The 18,973-nt window shown below is 49.9% G+C and overlaps 1 protein-coding gene across 1 annotated transcript; it reads right to left on the bottom strand.

The window, feature by feature from the left end:
* Positions 1-1,417: 1,417 nt before the first annotated feature.
* On the bottom strand, positions 1,418-16,558 carry TCEA2 (transcription elongation factor A2). Its single transcript, XM_036395505.2, has 10 exons — positions 16,385-16,558; positions 13,939-14,001; positions 13,226-13,331; positions 12,073-12,163; positions 6,967-7,100; positions 5,502-5,558; positions 4,686-4,840; positions 4,192-4,338; positions 2,276-2,347; positions 1,418-1,715 (listed from the first exon to the last, which is right to left on the bottom strand). Exons 1-10 carry the CDS (start codon positions 16,451-16,453, stop codon positions 1,707-1,709), a joined length of 903 nt encoding a protein of 300 aa, XP_036251398.1. The 5' UTR covers positions 16,454-16,558; the 3' UTR covers positions 1,418-1,706.
* Positions 16,559-18,973: the final 2,415 nt, after the last annotated feature.

The raw sequence follows: 18,973 nt of genomic DNA, 5'->3' as shown, positions 1-18,973 counted from the left end.
AAGGCAAGAGGCACTGGTAAAGAGCTGGCTCCCTTTCCCAGCACATGAGCCAGTGCTGTGGTCAGCGTGGGTTTTAGATCCTGAAGCTTTTTCAGCATCACTGCGAGGACACTGCTCCCTCCCAAGCCTGGCTTGAATAATCCCATTCACCACAAGACTCGTGAGGCTTAAAGGAGTTGTCAGCGTCTTTGAATATTTTCCTTCTTGGGAGACTTGGCTTCACCCTGTAAAGTGAAAGCCCTGAGCGAAGGATGCTGGTGGGATCCCTGCCTCCGGAGCAGCACAGCCCTCAAAGGGGCTGGGAGCACGTTTTCCGCTGCTTTCATGTGGCTGCTCACTCCTCTCCAAACATCTCCGAGGTCTCTGCTCAATGTCTGCTGTCTGGCATGCTGGGAAGCCAGTGGAAATACTTGTTTTTCACTCTGGAAGAGGGAAGCGATGCCATGAGAGATGTGACTGCAAATGCTCCTGCCCTGCCCGTCAGCACAAGAGCTGGAGGGCACAGCACTGTTCCTGGGCAGCCTCAGACCCACAGCTGGGGTCCCCCAGGTGCTGCATCACCCCAGCTAAAGGCTATGAAAAGGAAAGAAGAGGAATTTTAAGTCTGGCTGAAAGCTGTTGTGAGCTCAGATGGAATTTCCCCACCAGGTTTTAGTTAGCTCCCAGAAGGAGCCTGATTCTGTATCTCTCCTTCACAGGGTCACATCTGCAGATGTGGCACCTGGGGCTGGCTTTGCTACAGGATCTTTTCCTTATCTGACCCCTTCCAAGCACCAGCTCTGAGCTCACTTCAAACCTCCTCCACTTCTACAGCTAAATGCCAACAGCTCCCACCCATCCCTCTAGCCCTTACCTTGTCCAGATCCAAGCCTCTGGAAAAATTCCTGTATTTGCAGCATTTTCCCTCCTCCTGAGCCTCTCCAGCAAGCCCCTCTGAAACTCCAGGCTGTTTCTCAGCTGTCAAGCTACAATCAGAGCACAAACAGTAAAGTGCCTGGGACTCACTTTGAACCGTTTGGGGTGGAATTTTCTGTGGCTGGTGTCACCCTGCTCTCAGTCTGTTACAACCTGGGCAGTACATTCTGATCTTTGCAGCAGCCGATGCTGTTGGCATTTAAAGGCTCAAGATGACAAGGAATCAGTGCAAAATCCAGGGAATGCTGCCAAGATAGCAACATCTGATCTCTGCCCCAAAAGCTGTTTCCTGTCAACAGTACTGCCCACCCAGCTGCCCCAGGCCGTGGCCCAGTGGTTAAGATTCCATGAGGTGACAGAAACAAGCCTTCACACACCAAGGGTGTGCCTGCAAGTCACATCTCACTTTCTGCTGCTCCAGGCATTATTCAGTCCTCATCCACCTGGACATAGACCGCCTGTCAAGTTGCCATGCTGGAAAAACAAAGTGCTGCACACACAGTTGAAATAAAAGTCAGAAACTGACAAAAATGTTTAATATTAGTTTTGAAGAGAAAGTGACCGTACTCGCTTAGATGAGAAAGTAATGACTGGGTGTGTTTAGTGAGCTCTCCTGCCAACCTGTCAGCCCATGGCTGTGGCTCTCTGTGAGGCCCAGGCCTCCCCGCTGCTGCTCTCAGCATGTGACAATGCAAACTCACTGGGACACAAAACACAACTGCCATGGGAGCCGGCGTGTGGAGGCTGCGCTCGGGTCTGCGTTTGCCTGCCGCTCTGGGCCTTGGCACGTGTCAGCAGAACTGCAAGAGAAGGGAGTTTAAACCCCAATTAGAAACCTCACTGCCAAGGGGAGCTGCAGAAAAAGGTAAGGAGCCAGGTATGGGCTTGTTTCAGAAGCTGGCAAGGGCTTGGGGGTTCTCAGAAGCAGGGGCCAAAGGGAGCTCCCATGTGAATCTCTCACTGTGGCTCTTTGGCAACTTGTAGTGGCATCATTTCTGCTCACCACTGACCAGGAGATTTCTGCTCACCCCTGAGCTCTGTGCACAGCATGAAAGAGCCGTTCTGAAATCCTGAACATCATCACCACTACCCTCAGAGGCTGCATGGAAAGCACTGTGAAGCTGGTTATGGAAGAAGGGATATGAGAAGAGTGCAGGGAACGTGGAAATGAGACTCGACCCCAGCTGGTCTGCAGGGATGAACCCAGGAGCTCTTGCCTCTGTGCTGGGAGGGAAGATCACTCTCTAGAGCCAGTTGAGGGTTTGGCAAGCACCTCTGAGCAGCAGCCAAGTGCCTGCAGCATGCTGGGTGCAGCCCCCCAACACCCCTGGGTACCAGTAAAACAGCCCTGGTGCACTACCTTCCAGCGATTCCCACACTCATTGCACACGACGAAGGTGGTCATGGGCTCATCGGAGCTGCGGGTCTGCACCTGGGGGGACAGAAGGGAGGTGAGAGCTGAGCATCACACATGGCCCTGTCCCTCTGGCCTCCAGGGATTGGTGCTGGGCTCACAAAATCAATGAGAGACCGAGGTTTGGGATGGCAAAAGGAGCTTTCCAGTAAAATCAGTCTGGAGGTTGTGTTACAGACATACATACATCATCACCCCCTTCAGCCTGACATTACCTCAGTGACAAGTTTTGGGACAGTGTATTTCCCTCCTCACCCATTCTGCTGTCCATTTCTTGCAGGTGACTCTGGAAGTGGACATGCCCACAGCCAATCCCTCCCCAAACTGTCCCCCAGGAAGGGATGTGGCCAGCACTGCCATGACAAACCCATCAGTCCCAAGCACAAAAGCATTAAAAAAGCACTCAAGTCATTCCCATTTACAGAGCAGTCCAACATCCTGGCCTCACAGGAACACACTCCGGGTTACCAGGTTCTGCACTGTTCCAGTCTGGTTTGTGTTTGAGCCATTAAGGAACTCTGATATTTAACCCAGATGTGATTGCTGCCTCTGACTGGCTCTTGCCAGAAACACATACTTTAGTAAAAACCAGATTTTCGTGGCATTTGAATACCACAAGGCAGATCTAGACTGAAAACACTGGTACTCCCCACACTAGTCAGGCAGAACTGTGTCGAGGGGTGATTATGGTGATCTATGTGTGTAATTACCCAATGTGCAAGAGTCACAGTATTTGCATGGTGCAAATTAACCATTTTTGCAAGAATGCTGGATAGCTAAATTCTGTAATTCTCCCCCTTTACTGTCTGCTTCCAACATGCTCATAAATGCCAGCTCACCTACTTGAGATTTACATCTCATCACTCACTACTGATTTCACTAGAAAACAAATCAAAGTACAGAAAGCCCCCTGATATTGATATTTAGAGGACACTGCTGTCTCCTGCCTAAATTCCAGGCAGTCAAACTCCAGTCCACTCCAGGTGGAGACAGTGCTGGGAGTGTGCTGGGACAGCCCAGGAATGCTTACTGGGAGCACTGGCAGAGTGAGGCCCCTTGCCTGAGCCAGCCTGTGGGATGCAAGGCTGCTGCTGAGCCAAAGGAAACTCCCTGGTCAGATTCCTGGATCTCCTCCTCTTTCCATGTGTTTATATGTCAAGTCCAAGCAGATGCAGGAGTCTCAGCCGGCGCTTGCACACGCAGTTTGTGCGCAGTCACTCAGCAGCAATCTGGTGGCTGCTGGTGCATTTTTGGGTATCTGCACATTCTAAACCACTGACTCACAGCAAAGGCACATTTATCTCCAGATGCCTGGCACAAACATGGGAGCTAAAAAGCACTGGTAATGCACAAGGCTTCCAACAGCTGGCCACAGGGAAGAAAAATCCTCTGTCTGCTCACATCACAGCTTCGTTTATTCCTTTTGTTTCACTCATTTCATGCTATTTGATTTTAAATAAGTTGGGACTTATCCAGCTGCAGGTAATCTATATTCTTAATTTGTACTTTTAATACCATCAACATGTCTGAGTCAGTTTCTGCAGCCTCTCCTCTACACTACCCACTCCTTTCTTGTCTGAATCCCAGCATTCCCAGCACCTGCTCTCAGTGTAGAGCACTGCTGAACTTTTGAAAGCTTCCTCAGTGCTGCACAACTCCAGCTCTTGTACAAGTGAGCCAAAAAGTTACACAAGCTCACAGAAACATGTGCAGAAGTACATTTTAGACAGCCAGGAGTGTTTACTGTGCACCAGTAGCAAAATTTGTGCTGTGCTGCAGGGCCTATCACAGAGCAGTGCGAGCTCATGACCATGACAGATCCTGGCCTGTGCAGAGGCCAAGACAGGAGCAGGAAAACCAACCTGGGTGTAGGTGCAGTTCTTCTTCTTGCATTTCCCACAGGTGAAGAGGTCAGTCTGTGTCCCTCCTGTCTTGGCCATCTGATGCTCCCGGATTGCTTCTTTTGTCATGGCTTTCCTGATCTCTTTCAGCTCATTACTGGCCATTTCCTTTCAGAAGAAAAAAAAAAAGAAAAGAAAAAAGAAGCAATAAAATCACATCTGCCCAGTTTTACCACCACACCCACTACAGTGGAAACAGCCAACAGGACAAGGCAGCCTGACAGATGGGCATTAACACAGAAAGCCTGTTCCAATTCTGGTTTCTGGTTCATACCCAGGGCCCCAGGATGATGGGAAGGCCCAACAAACCACTCTCCACACTGCAAACCCCACTGCAAGCTCACTCCATGCACTCTGGCAGCAGCTACAGAGAAAACTGCAACCCTTGCAGCAGCCCAGCTAAGCCTCAGGACATCCCCTGTGAGAAGCAAACCCTGCTCCCCAGGCTCCCTCACCTCCGAGGTCATCACTGCGATCTGCTCGGGGGTGATGGCCCCACACAGCACGTTCTTTTTCAGCTCAGGATTTTTGGAGTCCTTCAGGTTGGAGATGCGGCTCCTCACGCGGTTTTTGTATTTCATGTCGGTGTTCTTGACATCCTGGTAGATGCGTAAGGGCAGTCAAGGAGCCTGCAACCAACCCAGAGGCATCAAGCACTTCCCAGCCACCCATGAAGAGCAGAGATTGTCACCCTGGAGGTGCTGGGACACAACAGCAGCATCTGCTCTGGGAGGTCAGTGCTGGATTTGAGAGCAGGTTTATACAATCCCAAACTCCAGGGGCTTCCAGCTTGGGCTTTTTCACTGTGCTGGAAATATTCAGCTATGCTCAGGTTCTACAACCTCCCCTTTCTCTCAGCAAGGCAGCCACAAACCCCTCCACTGAGAGAGTCCAGCTGCTCCTCCAACCCCACAGCTCCTAAGCCAAGCAAACTCCTCTCATAAGGCTTATCTCACATCACCATGGAACTTGATCTTCAAGCTCCATCCTTTCCATTGCTTTTGTCTAGATCATTACAATCTCCTCAACAGGGAGCACAGGGAAGTTGCATGGATTTGGAAGCAAAATCAAAAGCAGGAAACAACACTCTGATGGGAAGGACAAACAAGGGACTACAATCTCTGAGCTCCAACTCCACACTGGTAGTTCCTTAGACCCAGACCCCTGACAAGCTGCAGCAGAACATTTATGCACAGAGAGTCCCATGTTTCCTTTGAGCACATGGATTTCACTGCTGGAGGCACGCAGGAAGCACAGTACAGCAAGGATATACTCTTCAATCTGGGCTGCTATGTGCTCGCAGTCGGCACCGATGGCGATGTAGTCGTCTGTAAGACAGCACAAACAGGAGCTCAGTGCCTTCCAACCAAGCCAGGGTTCCCCAGGCTCAGCATTTCTGAGCTACACATCTGGACAGTTTGCTGGTTTGATTCAGGTAATCTTCCCATCAAATGGCATCTTGGTCTTTGCTCTTGCTACTCTCTGACCCTTTGGAAAAGGGCAGTGATGAAAATGGATTCATCTAGCCAGTCTGTGCCCTGTGCCTCTCTAGGATATGGACTGCATGAGACAAAACTAACAACAGCCTTGGCCCAAGAACTTACTAGTTTTCCATTATATTTTTCATACAATTTATATCAAATGTATATAGGCAGGAATTGAGTTTCATCAGATATTCACCTCAGTAAGTAACTCTACTCAGACCAACCACCTGGGAGGGCCTGGAGGTGTGCAGCATTGGGATCAAGCCTTCCTTTCTCATCTCACCTCAGGACTGTCTGCTCCTCCCCTCTTCTCCCACACACCAGTTAAACAGCATCATACAGAGTGCATAACTGCCATGGATTTGGACAGCCAGTATGATAAACACCATAAAGGAAGGAAGGTAAGGCACAGCTGAGCTTAGGGAAAGGCTCAAGGGAACTCTTTCCCAGATTTCATATGGAAAGGGTTTTTCTAAGAGCTGTGCAAAGCATTTAATGCAGCATACAAAGACATGCACGGGAAGACTAGAAATAAAGACCTCATGAACTTCTCCATCTGTCATCTACATTCCTTGGCTCCAAATTAACAAGACTCTGCAGTGCTTAAACCCCATCTTTTTAAAGGGGTCTGCAATGTGGACACAACCAGATGCTCAAACTTCCAGACATGCTGAGTACCCGCCTCTCACTTGAGATGGCACAGTCTGAAGGCAAGAGGGATCTGTTCCACCCCAGATCCAGAGGACCACAATATTTAGGGAGCTCCTGTCTGCAAAGGCAGCAGAGTCTGACAGCAGATGCTGACTGGCATAAGCACCATTCCTACAAAGTCCATGTACTGAATAATAACTTCACCCCAAGGGTGACAGGAAGACAGCTTCACTTAACAGCAATCAGAAAAGATCTAGAAAATGAAGCAAATCCCTGCACACCTGAAAGATTAAACTTCAGCAAAGACCACCCCATGTTGAACCCTATGTGACAAACCCTGTGTTCTCACAAGCCATTGCTTTGCACATTGTCATGCCTCCAGCTCCAGCCAGGGCCCTGTGTAAGTGTCTGAAAACGCTGCAACAGCAGCCAGTTCATCAAAGGGGTGACCAGTGGCTAGACTGAGCTGCTGGCAATAATCCTTTGACAAGGCTGCTCTAGAACAGTATGTCTAAACTGAGCTGGCACTGAGAGGCTCTGTGAGAATGGTCCAGGAGCTGTGAAGCACTTGAGGCAATGGAGGGCTGCCCCCAGCACTTACCATCAGCCTGCAGAGCTGCTGTCAGCATCTCCCTGCATTTGTTGCGCACAGCGTCGCACGTGATGGGGGCCGGAGGGAAGGTGGTGATTTTGGGGGTGGTCGGAGTCTTTGGAGGCTCCTGCCTTTTGTTGGAGCTAAAAGAAAAACTTCACCTGTCAGAATGTCTCAGTTTGGGCCACTGAGAGCAGAGAAGGAAGCAGCAGGTATGTGGCCAAGCATCCTGTTAATCACAATACAGAACCAGTCAGAACACAGTGCAAAGTCATTGTCCCAAACCAGCACAGAGCACAACACAGCAGCCAACGCCCTCAGCCCCGACACGAGCTCTCCTGTGGACACTGCTGGCTGCCAGCAGAGGTTTAATCCATGAACAACCCTGCCAACCATCTTGTGTTATTCAACACACATCAGCTGCTGCACCACTGGGCATCAAGTGAAAACATCACTGCTGAACACCACCAGTAACCCAAATACACTCAGAACATCTGAGACCATCAGCACTCTCAGTTTGGCAGTGCAGTGCAGATTCATGGTACTTCTGTCCACTTTAACTTTGCAGGACACCAGGCCTATCACTGCTCTCAGCAGAAAGCAAGCAGAAAGCTCCAGAGGAAGGAGCTGTGCTAAGAAAAACAAAGAAAAAGAAAGAAAAATGGCTCCTTCAGCTTTGATATTTAAAAAACAACAACAAAGTGTAGCACATAAAAGGTTCTTCCTTTTTCCTGTAATCTGAGCAAGATACTGATTACTCATCTCACAGAAGAGCAACCCTACACAGCCACACACAGCTCATACAGGGGCCAGGCTAGCACAGGACTAAGAAATACTGCTTTGCTCTCGAAAATAACTCCATTTCCACCTGCAGGCAACCACGGGCACAGGCAAGGGAATGCAAACACCTGCCTGCTGTGGCTGACTCAGTCAGGTCACCTGCCAGGGGAGCAGGATGGAGACCTGCCTGCACAATCAGCACATGATGTGGGCAGGCTGAGTCACTGCTGCGGGGTCTGCATGCAGAGAAGGAACCTCAATGAGCAGCTCAGCTGGTTGTGCACACAGAAAGCCTAACATCTGCACATGGTGTTAGTCAGCCCTGCAAATACTGCTGGTAAAAGATCTGGGTTAGTATGAATCACAGATGATTTTCTAGAGCTTTGTTCTCCCCCCTAAATCTAGGCAGCAGAACAGCAATTTTTTTTTCAGCAGAGATTGCTCTGGCTTTGGTGATTTGGCTGTAAAATGCCTGGTACCATTATTGCACAAAGGGACAGAAAGGGAAAAAAAGAAACCTCAATATTCCACCCATGGCATGCCAGCAATATCTTCTTGAAGATCCAAGTGGCTTGACAAATTTTGTTAAGCTGGGTCACTACTGCCAGTTCTTTGCCATCAAAAATAAATTTGTTATGAAAAAGCACTTCCACTACACTGTCCTGGAAGGGATTAGTCAGCCCACAAAAAAACAGCACTAAGCTGGAAACCTTCCGAATCTGCTGCCACACAAACTGAGCCAGACGACTTTAGGGGACTTATCCTGTGACTAAGGTCATATCCAGTCTGGCTCAAATCCCATAGATCATCACTGGGGCTACCAGATTTTCTCAGTTCAGAAGCTCACCAAGCCCTTTTCAGAAGCATCCATCAGTGAACCTTCAGCAAATGGCTCACATCAAACCAAAGCAGAACTTTGATTTCTTGCTTATATGAATGAGATGATGCACTCTGTGAGGGAGATTGTACTGTCAGCTCACTGTGTTTTACTGACCAGTAGCTGAATAAAACCCCTTTTTACCAGCTGGTTTTACTGGTCAGCACTGCAGGATCTTATTAAAGAGCAGATTTTGTCCAAGCAGCTCAAAACATTCAACAGGATTTACACTGCATGTGTTACAAAAAGAAGAAGCAACTTAGCCTGTAAATAATCCATTAGATGACGATGTTTTCCCATCTGGAATGTAGAAACTGCCATCAGGTACTTTTGTGCTTAAGAAGCTACACACAAATCATAGGCACCACTCATGGGGGTGTATATGCCAGAGCATACACTAAGGAATAACCCATAATTCAGGAATAACCCATCTAAAAAATCACAGCTTCTCATGTTACATAAAACAGTTTGGAAAAATTAGACTTCCCAAAGGACAAAGGCAAAGCATACTTACAGTAAGAGGAAGGACTGAAGGAATATGGGTGGTTTGTGGCAAGAGAAACTTAAAGGAGACAAGTCCTGAAATTCCTTACAAAGGAGGATGGTAGGAAAAAATCCACAGAAGAGTGTAGAAATGGGTTTTGTAAGACAGGTTTTGATTGAGAGCAAGTTTTAAACTGTAAAGGTGAGTTACGAATTGGAAATACTGCCAAGGGCAGCTGTGGAAATGCCTTACCCTGAGGTTTTCTAGGGCTGTCAAAGAGCTTGAAAAAAGCCTGTCAGGACAGCTTGGGCAGAGGTTGTGCTGTGCTGAGAAGAGGCTGCAGGAGAAGTTTCCTGAGAGCTCTTCCAGATTTAAATTTTGTATCAATTTTCAATCAACAAACAAAGGTTTCCCAGAGCAAAATGCTGTGTGTGACTCAGTGACCTCAGTGTGAACTCAGAACACCAACCTTCACTACAATGAGTCCTCAAACACAGGCCTTCAAACCTGTATTTGTAGAGGTAATATTTGATTTTCAGGAAGGTTCTAACTGCAATTGAATATTTAGATGTTTATTCCTTGGGGGTGGAAAAAAGCTCAACAAGATGCATGGTAAGTCCCACTTCTGTTAGCTGATGAGGAAAGATACATTTGCCTGCACACACACACATCAACCATGCACTGAGATGAGAGCTGATCCCTCAAGAATTAGATGAAACAGACTTCTCAGCCATTCCAAAGACAGAAAATTATTTATTAAGGTTTAGAGGTTAGTTTATAAATAGAATTGTTGGGAAATAGAGCTCAAACACACCTAGAAGACTTATTTCAGGAAATCCTTGTGGTTCACACTGTTCCTGTTGAACATGAGAAAGAGCTTGTAAATCTATCCAGGCAGCAAAAGTTTATACACAAAACAAGGCTATGCTGGAACAAAATGGTGGCAAAGCAGCAGCCAGGGACTGCAAACAGATCTCAGGGCTGCACTGGAAGAAAATGCCACAGAAGAGCTAAATTCAGGCCACAGATCCAAAACCTCCTAATAAAGGCAGTTTAGAGAATCCTGGAAAAGAAAAACCTCATGCTGCCAGAGACAGAAACATTAGACACAGCCCATTAAAGTGTACTACACTATGGGTCTGAAAGTCTGCAGCACAACAGAGTATGCTTTGGATTAGAGTAATGCAGCATCTAAATTCACAGGTGCCAGCTCCACACTGGCTGGCTCAGAGCCTTCAGGTCTTGCAGTGATAGCTCCAGTCACCACACAGGGATTTCTACATCTGTGCTCCAGAAAGCAAGATGAGTTTCAGGCTAAGAGTTAGTCAAATATTTTTCCCTGACCAAAATGGAAGGCGTAGCCAAAATCTAACAGACTAAGAGGCTGAAATATCTGAATGCAAACTGATTTCTTTGGTGTCTTGACAGCAGCCTCATCTGAACCAGCTATCACACACTGAGCAACCAGTCTGACTCCACTGCAGTCTCTGCTTCAAAGAACAGAGACTCTCCTCTGCCAATAAATTATTATTTTTTTAAGGCAGATTAGTAGTTTATTTTGCAGGACTGGAGAAAAAACATTCCTGTCTCTGGAAGAGAGCCTGGCTCAACAGACTAACACCAGAAGCTGGCCCCTGCTCCTGGTCTAATCCATTGGCTTCTGTTCATCCTTCACAGCCAAGGGGATGTTTTGCTAGTCAGAAGATGGAGGTTGAATACACATAAAAAGCATCAAGGATTAAAAAACCCCATCAAACTGCAGCATCTGCAGCACATGAAGGCACAAGGGAACATCACCAGCACAAGACAGACAGACAGACAGACCCCATAAGTGGCCAAAGCAAGGAGGCAGCAAGGAGGGATTTTGGCTCTGTGCTTACAGCCAAGATTCTGTTCTGAGTGAAATCCCACCCAGTTACACACAGATCTGGACAGCCCTGGCTCCCACTCTGCACTGCATCACTGAACTCCATCCTGGCTCTGAAGTCTCCCAAGTCCTTTCACTGCACTACTTAGCAAATCCTTTTTGCCATTTTATGGAAGTGAAATAACCAAAGATACCAATCATTTAAAGTCATGGAGCATCAGCAGCCTTCTCTCCATCAGCAGTTCTGGATCGAGCTGCAAAGGCTCACCCTGAAGTGCCAAGCCTTGAGAGAGCTGAGCAAAACCAAAGAAGTGACAAGAAAGTGACAAACAAAGGCTGCAAACATGGAAAATCCTGCAAGCCAGCAGGGCTACAGCCTGAATACTCTAAATCTTCTGTCAAACTTGGGAAATTGGCTAAATCACTTAAGAGCCAAATCTAGGAAGCACACACCCTCCTGGGATCTGAGGCTGGGAGAAATTTCTAGAAGAAGGCTTTAAATCCCATTTTTCCCCTCCCCTTTGATCACTGTCTGCACTCAACAACTGCAGTGACAGGCAGTGAAACAGGATGCAGCATCCAAGGCATGGCAAGGAGCAAGCATGCAGCTGACCTGCCAGCTGGGGGACATCAGCCACAGGGAAAAGGGGACTTCTGCTGGGATTTGTCAAGGACAAAGAAATGGAAGTTTTACTTTAGTAATGTAATCAATCAATCCCATCCACTGCAAAGGCCAAAAATAATCTTCTTTAAAGTTAGAAATAAACAAAAATGCATAAAATGCAACATAAAAAAAGAATTGGGGTATGTTCTACTTCTAGAAAAAATAACTTATAACCAAGAGTAAAAAACTTTACATAAAATATGAGTAAAATTTAAAAACTCACTTAAGTCACTGTATTTTTAGATGTGTATTTCTGCATTATAGTTAATTATTAACACCACACAGATCAACCTTGAAAAAGAAACAATTCCAGCATCTCTGATAAGAATTTTGACTATACAAAATTCCTGACTCAGACACTTAAAAATAAAAATTAAAGTAAGATGCCTTAAGAAAACTTAAATTCTTTAACAGTGTCATCTTTGGTAAAAGGGAAATATTACCTTTGGTCTCTTGAGTTACCAGTCTCCCTGGAGGAAGATGTTGGCAAAGACAGGCTTTTCTTTTTGTCCTCATTTTTTTCCTCAGAAGCATCTATGTTCAAAAGAGGAATAAGTTCAGAACTGGTCTTTATGCTACAGCCCTGCCAATACTCCTCAGTGTTTTCACACTACCCACTGTTGGCCTTATTATTCTCCCAAAAAGAATCAGGAGAAAATGCCTTTATGGCCTTCCTGCTTCCCAACAGACCTTCTCCTTGCCTCCAAGTAGAAACTAATTCAAACAAAAGCTTTCCTCACCAAACTAGAGAGCAATCAGTTTCCCTACCTGGGAGATAAGCTTACTCACAAGACAAGCCTCTTCACAAAAGTTTCTTTCAGAGGCTGCTGAGCAGGCATTAGATCAAGTTCTCTCAAGCACAACTAAAAGCAGAATTTCCAGCCAACACCAGCTGAAGGGCCAGTCCAGGCTGGTCCTTGTGGAACTTCTTCTGCTTCCCAAGTGCTGCTGAAGGCCAACAGCACAACCCTGGAGAGGACCTTCTTGACACTGTAGAACAAGTTTGACCCAGAGGTAAATTGTCTGAGTCTAGCCAACACACACCCAATTTAATGAGGAGGTAACAAACCAGGACAGGAAAAGAGCCCTTTTAACACTCATCCAGCCTGGCAAGAAATGGGAGCCCATAAAAGGGAAAGCCTCCCCAGCTGGACATGGTCCATGTGAGTTTATCTACAAGATGGTGAACTCAGATCCTTCTCCACCTCACCACCCCAAATCCATTCCAGCTCTTCCCTTCCTGAGCCGCTGCACGAGGCTGAGAGCACACATGGTGCTAATGGCACGCAGAGCCAAGTGGGAGCAGAGGGTTCAGAGCACAAATAACATTGCTAATTATTATGTGATGAGGTATAAGTTAATAGTCCTGAAGCTTTCAATGCTCTTCCAATGATGAGCTGGCTAAACAGGAGCTAAATCTAGAGGGATGCATGATAGGACACAAAACTCGCAAGACAGAGAGGGTGGAATTGTAAAGGCTGATTTGCTAGAATGTTTATTCGGATCAAGAGATAAGCTCTCCCAAAAAATTCAGCCTCCCACTGAAGGCAGCTTGTTCACAAGCTGAATCTGACAGGAACATGCTGATTTCCTTACCTAGAAGTTTCTTCCAAGATTTGATGAGGGATTTGGCAAGTGATATCACTTCTTCATCTGTGCTCTGCTTCCTCAGTGCGTTCACCGACATCCCAATGCGGGTGGACTGCAAGGGAACACCCCAGTGAACCACTCCAGAACAGACTCAGTATCTGTTACTAACTGAAATCTCAAATAACCACGACAAAGTCAAAGCCATGACCAAGACAGGAGTATCCAAAGGCTTGCAGAATGATTCTGTGAGCCTTACAATTTTGGAAGAGCAAGGAGACACTCTCCAGCTTGCACAACTGAACAGAAGACACATCCAATCCCCACAAATCCCTTCCCTACACACTTGTGAGTGACATTCAAGCTTTCAATGCATCACAACCTCCAAATTGTAATTCTGCTCACTCCTCCCCAGTGTTCTAAATATCAACATTACAAAGAACTTCTCCCACGACTGCCCCTCTGTGTTTGCTACTTTAACCCAGTCTTTCCTCTTTTTGCAGCCTACAAACAAGATTTGAGCAGTTACACACATGGTGACCCAGAGCTCTTTAATTGCCAGTCCAAAACCCAACTTCTGCACTATTTTGTTGGATTTATTGCTTATTTTTATTCTTTGCATGAAGCAAGAAGTGTGAGGAAATCTATTAAGTTTATTTAGACAACATTTTGAACTCATCCAGATGTAAACTCAAGCTTTTTACCATAACTGTGCAACTCACCTGCAGTAAATCCAAAGTCATAGGCATACTTTTCAGTTCTTTCAGTAAATCCATTGCACCTTCCTGGAGAGGAAAAGAGAAAGAGAATGAGTGCTTTTATTAAAGAAATTCAACAGCTTGGGAATAGATACAGAAAGTTGAATTCAAGGGAAAAACACCAACAAGCATTCCCTGAAACATCAGCAAATGCACTGCTGGGTGCTGTTCCACAAGACAGTAGATTCTGCAACCTGAAGGCACCTGAATCATTGGAGTGGGCAAAACAGAAGATCAGTGGAGTGCTACAGGTCCTTGCTTGTGTATGGTGCAAGTGCAGCATTAGTTTATTATTCTTACCTGGTACACTGAGCATTTTTAACACCTGAAAACCACACTCTGAATTACAACTGTCAGTGACTCCATGTAGCTGTTTCCTGGTTTTCATATTAATACCCCACTCTGCTCAGAACAAAAGAGAGACCAGGAGCAAAGCCAGCAAGCTGTGATGCTGAAGAGTTGGTCATTTGAAACTTGCTCTGTGAAGTCTCCTTACATCATCTCTACATGCCAGAACCCAGGACCAGGAAAGATCTGACGAGGATTCTGTAGATACCTAAAACTGGCAGTCACTCAGAGAACTGGCAATCACTTGTCTCCCTCTAGCACATCCCAGCCTGGCCCAGGCCTGTCTCCATTCAGCTGGCTCTTTCCTCCCAACCCCCTTCGCTCAAACAAGGCTTCCAGTGTTCACATTTAGCAGCTCATTTGCAACACCGACCACTCCAAGCCCAGTTGCAGCACAAGGCCTGCACAGCCACCATTGTAGAGGAGCCAGCCCTGTCGTCACATCCCGTCCTCCCTATGCAGAAGGGCTGCTTCCAACTCATCCCAGGAAGCAATCCAGCTGCAATCCACCCTACAGAACAGATGCTCGAATCAAAGCAGAGTCAAAGCTTTCAGCGTGCACACAAGCAACTCACACCAGCATAAACCACACACATTTACTGTACCCAGAACGACTGACTTGCCCCTCAGGTAGTTCCACACCTTCCTGTTCCTCCAGCCCCGAACACCCAAAGTGACCCGGTCTGACTCCAAATGGAGCCATTTGCCACAATGGCAGCAAATGAGGATCCACAAAAAAAACAGAGCAACAATCAGGTACTCCAGGAAACTGTCCTGCAGGAAGAGTTCTAAGATTAGCCAACATACAACATGCTGTAGTTCAGCACTGTCTCAAATGCCAGCCAAGAGGAAATGTTGCATACCCCCCCTGTAAGAAGCTGCCTCTTTCCCAATGAAGCTGGAAGCAAATTCTGCAAAGCTGCTCCTTTCCTATTTCAACACGGATGCTGAAAACCTGCCACCAGCGAGAACAGACATCACAGGCTGTGCTTTAGCCCAAACACACTTCCCTGGGCTGTTCAATAGTGACATAAGTGACAGCACCCGCCCTACCCACAGCTGGCAAGGTCAGTCCAACATCCAAAAGTTCATGTGATAACAGCACCCAGCATCCCACCACAGAGTACCACACTCCTCTAATCCCTTCCCCTCCTCGCCCATCATCTCCCACTCCCCACAGCCCTTCCCAGCCCAAAATCCCTGTCCCCCACCCCAAACACAGATGTACAGCTTACCTCCATCACAAACCCTTGTCAGCTTTCTGCCTTAGCACTCGCATGACACTGTCCCTACAAGCACTGATATATCCCATCAAGCTGGAAAGCACCGGCTCCTGTCCCCCCAGGCTGTCACATGGGTCACAGCACACCCTGCGAGAGTCCCCGAGTGCAGACACCAGCTTGGCCAACCCTCCACACTCCAGAGGCCACAGCAGTGAGCAGTGGTGCCGGTGTGGGATGGAGATGCAGGAAGCAAATCCATCAGCACCGGGGCTTTCCCCGAGGGCAAACCGGAGCCCCAGCCTGGTGGGGACTCCCCTCCCAAAGGGCTCCCACCGGGACAGGGGAGCAGGGGCTGGGGATGCTCTCCAGGAGGGGAAGACAGCACAGGGGGAGCCCCGGAGTGCTGAGATGCGGGCTGGGGATGCCGGAGGCCTGGGGTGCGGGGGCTCAGCATGGGGACTGGAGAGTGCCACAGCACCCAAAGGGGCACATAGGGCTGCCCGCCCAATAAGTGCCAATGGGTGGATCCTACACCTACGCAAAGGATGGGGACAGGAGAGGGCGACGACGCCTGGGGGAGGCAACCCTACTTTAAAGGCGGTCTGCTCCAGCATGATGTTATGACCGGGGTGGCACTGGAAGAGAGGCTCCCAAAATGGGGTCTCGGGGGAGGGAGGCTCCTGACAACGGGCACCGAAGGAGAGGCGGGGGTCCACCAGCGCGGCAGCGAGGAGGGGATCCTGCGGAAAGGAGGGGGCGCGTCCGCCAGACAAGAGCCCGGGGCAGGGGGCGGCTCCCCACGCCAACCGGGCTGCGGGGGCCCTGCCGCCGCCACTCACCGCGTTCTTCTTGGCCACCATCTTGTCCAGGCGCCTGGCAATGCGCACGATCTCGTCCTCCCCGCCCATCTCGCCGCTCCCCGGGATCGGTGCCGGGGTCGGACGGGGGTCCGGGCGGGGGGAGCTGCGGTCGGTGCCCGGTGCCCACCTCAGCCCCCGGTGCCGCAGTCAGGGCGGGCACACGCGGGGCACGACGGGAGTTGTAGTCCTCGGGACGCCAGCTCCACCCGCCGCCTGAGGAGCGCAGCCCACGGGCGGGACTTCATCTCCCAGCGTGCCCCGCGCCCGTCCCGCGCGGTGCCGCCCGGCCGCCGGGGGCGCTGTGGGGGCTGCGGTTCGCCCCGCGGAGGGGGCTCGGCGCGGAGCCGGGGCTGAGGGACCCCGGTCCCCCGTCCCCACCCGCGGGGCTGTGCCACAGCACGGCAGGAACAGCCGTGTCCCAAAGTGCTGTAGCGGGTCCGGACGAGGCCACGGAGATAATGAGCACCTCTGCAGGGGAGACAGGCTGAGAGCTGCGGGGTTCAGCCTGGAGAAGAGAAGGCTCCGGGCAGACCTTTAAAGCCCCTTCCCGTGCCTAAAGGCGCTTGAAGAGAGATGGAGGGAGGCTTTGGACAAGGGCCTGGAGTGACAGAGCAAGGGGGAACGGCTTCACACTGACTGAGGGCAGGGTTAGATGGGATATTGGAAATAAATTCTTCCGTGTGAGGATGGTTACAGCACTGGACAGGGTGCCCGGAGTGGTTGCCCCTAAATCCCTGGAAGTGTTCGTGGCCAGGCTGGATGGGGCATGGAGCATCCTGGGATAGTGGAAGGTGTCCCTGCCCATGACAGGGGGTTGGAACAAGATGAGCTTTACAGGCCCGTTCCACCCCAAACCGTTCTGTGACTGTGACTGTTGTCCATGGCTGTGCTGAGCCTTCGGAGCAGTGCTGGATAAACTGCTGGATAAACTGGATAAAAGCTCCCAGGATGAACCGAAGCCGTGCCCCTCACACGGCCTTGGGGTCTGGACAGCAGTTACCGGTGGCGAGAGGATGGATGCTTTGGGGGGGCCCGGCTGGACCCCCTGTAGATGGCACTCGCACACTGTGCGAGGGCAGCGCATCCCCCGGGAGCTGCTGCTGAGGGCTGTCGCTCCCTCCAGCTGGTTCCTGGCAGAGGGACAACTTCCATGCACAGCCGCCTGCAGAGCCCTCGCCAAGCAGTGCTTCAGAGAGGGCCCTGACTGTGCTGGTGAGGAGCGGCCGTGTCCTGCCCCGGTGGAGCTGCAGATCATGTGGAAGCACAGGGATATGCTACGTGTGGCCTCGGGATGCACAGGCACGTCTTGGGAACCAGAATTCCCAGCACTCATCTCCAACTGCACTCTGTCCTGGGGCAGGCTGAGTCACTGAGGGCATGATCACAGACTCACAGAATTGGTAGGGTTCAAGGGCTTGGAGATCGTCCAGCCCTCCTTCAAAGTCAGAGTCACCTAAAGCAGGTGACACAGGAACTTGTCCAGATGGGTTTTGAATACCTCCAGAGAGAGAAGTATTGAACAAATCAGTGCTAAAGCTCTGATGGGTGCCTGACCCCCAGATCGGCCCACCACCAAGCTGCCAGCTTGCGGTGCTTTATAGCAATACCATGGAGATTTATAGAAATACCATGGAGCTCTGGAATCTCCTTGAGCAAGAACTGTGCCCTGGATGTGTAAGGCACGTGTCAGTTCATCCCTAAAGCAGCAAAGGTGGTCCCAGACCAAAAGTGAGCCCTGGACCCTCTCCCTGGCATGACACCTTGAAACTTCTTGGCTTGGCCCCATGTTTGTGAACACAAGTTCCCTCCACCCCACAGTCTGGAGCCTGTGCAGCACCTGGAAATCCTCCAACCCTTGGCAGGGTCTGGCTGTGGAGTCAGGGGGTGCCATTTTGGAGAGGCCCACCTCTGTTAGGGATGAGGAAACAAGTCCCAGCAAGAGGACCTTGTGGAAATGAGCAGCTGCCTGTCCCGTGTGTGGGGTCGGGTCACGCCGGTCCTTGGCGTCAGAGACACGCTCGAGCGGCACTGCTGCCACTGTCAGTGTGGTTTGTGTCGCTGCAACGCAGAGATGCTTCCTGACCACAAGTATGGCCGGGGACGTGTCTGAGATTCCAGAGCACACAGTCACTGCTGCCATCACCCCGTCGCTCCCTGCCTCGAGCAGGAGCCATCACCCTGCCAGCGCTGGCCTCCTGCAGTGGCAGCCAGCCTCACCCAGGGCCCACCACTGCCTGCCTGGTCCCCGAGGACAGAATGGCACAAAATCCTCATGCCTGCAGCCCTATGTGCCTGCTGGGCACGTCCCCTACCCCTGTGTGCCCGTGGGCACGGGGCCATCTCTGCAGCCCAACCCTGCTGGCCTGTGGTTCCGATCTTCCCAAGGGTTAACAGGACACCGCAAGCCAGGGGTTTGCAAAGCAGGGAGGGTTTCTGGCTGACCTTGGCTGGGAAGCAGCGGTGGCGTCGCTCAGCCCTGCCCCCCCAGGCGTGGAGCCGCTGGCCAGAGCGCTCCCCTAGCCTGGGTGGAGGTAGATCCAGAGGAAACTCCACCTCCGCGGGAGCCAA

The sequence above is a fragment of the Molothrus ater genome, chromosome 17 (assembly GCF_012460135.2).
Source record: "Molothrus ater isolate BHLD 08-10-18 breed brown headed cowbird chromosome 17, BPBGC_Mater_1.1, whole genome shotgun sequence".
Taxonomy (NCBI): domain Eukaryota; kingdom Metazoa; phylum Chordata; class Aves; order Passeriformes; family Icteridae; genus Molothrus; species Molothrus ater.
Note: the sequence above shows the minus strand (reverse complement) of the source record. Positions and strands in the feature narration are given on the sequence as shown.

Bases quoted from the DNA above. Each gene is read 5' to 3' on its own strand.
- TCEA2 (XM_036395505.2), bottom strand. From the start codon at position 16,453: ATGGGCGGGGAGGACGAGATCGTGCGCATTGCCAGGCGCCTGGACAAG. The intron at 12,164-13,225 runs GTAAGGAAATCA...TTTTGAACATAG, and splicing joins ATCTTGGAAGAAACTTCTAG to ATGCTTCTGAGGAAAAAAAT. The intron at 4,841-5,501 runs ATATCCTTGCTG...GACTGCCCTTAC, and splicing joins AGCAGCCCAGATTGAAGAGT to GCATCTACCAGGATGTCAAG.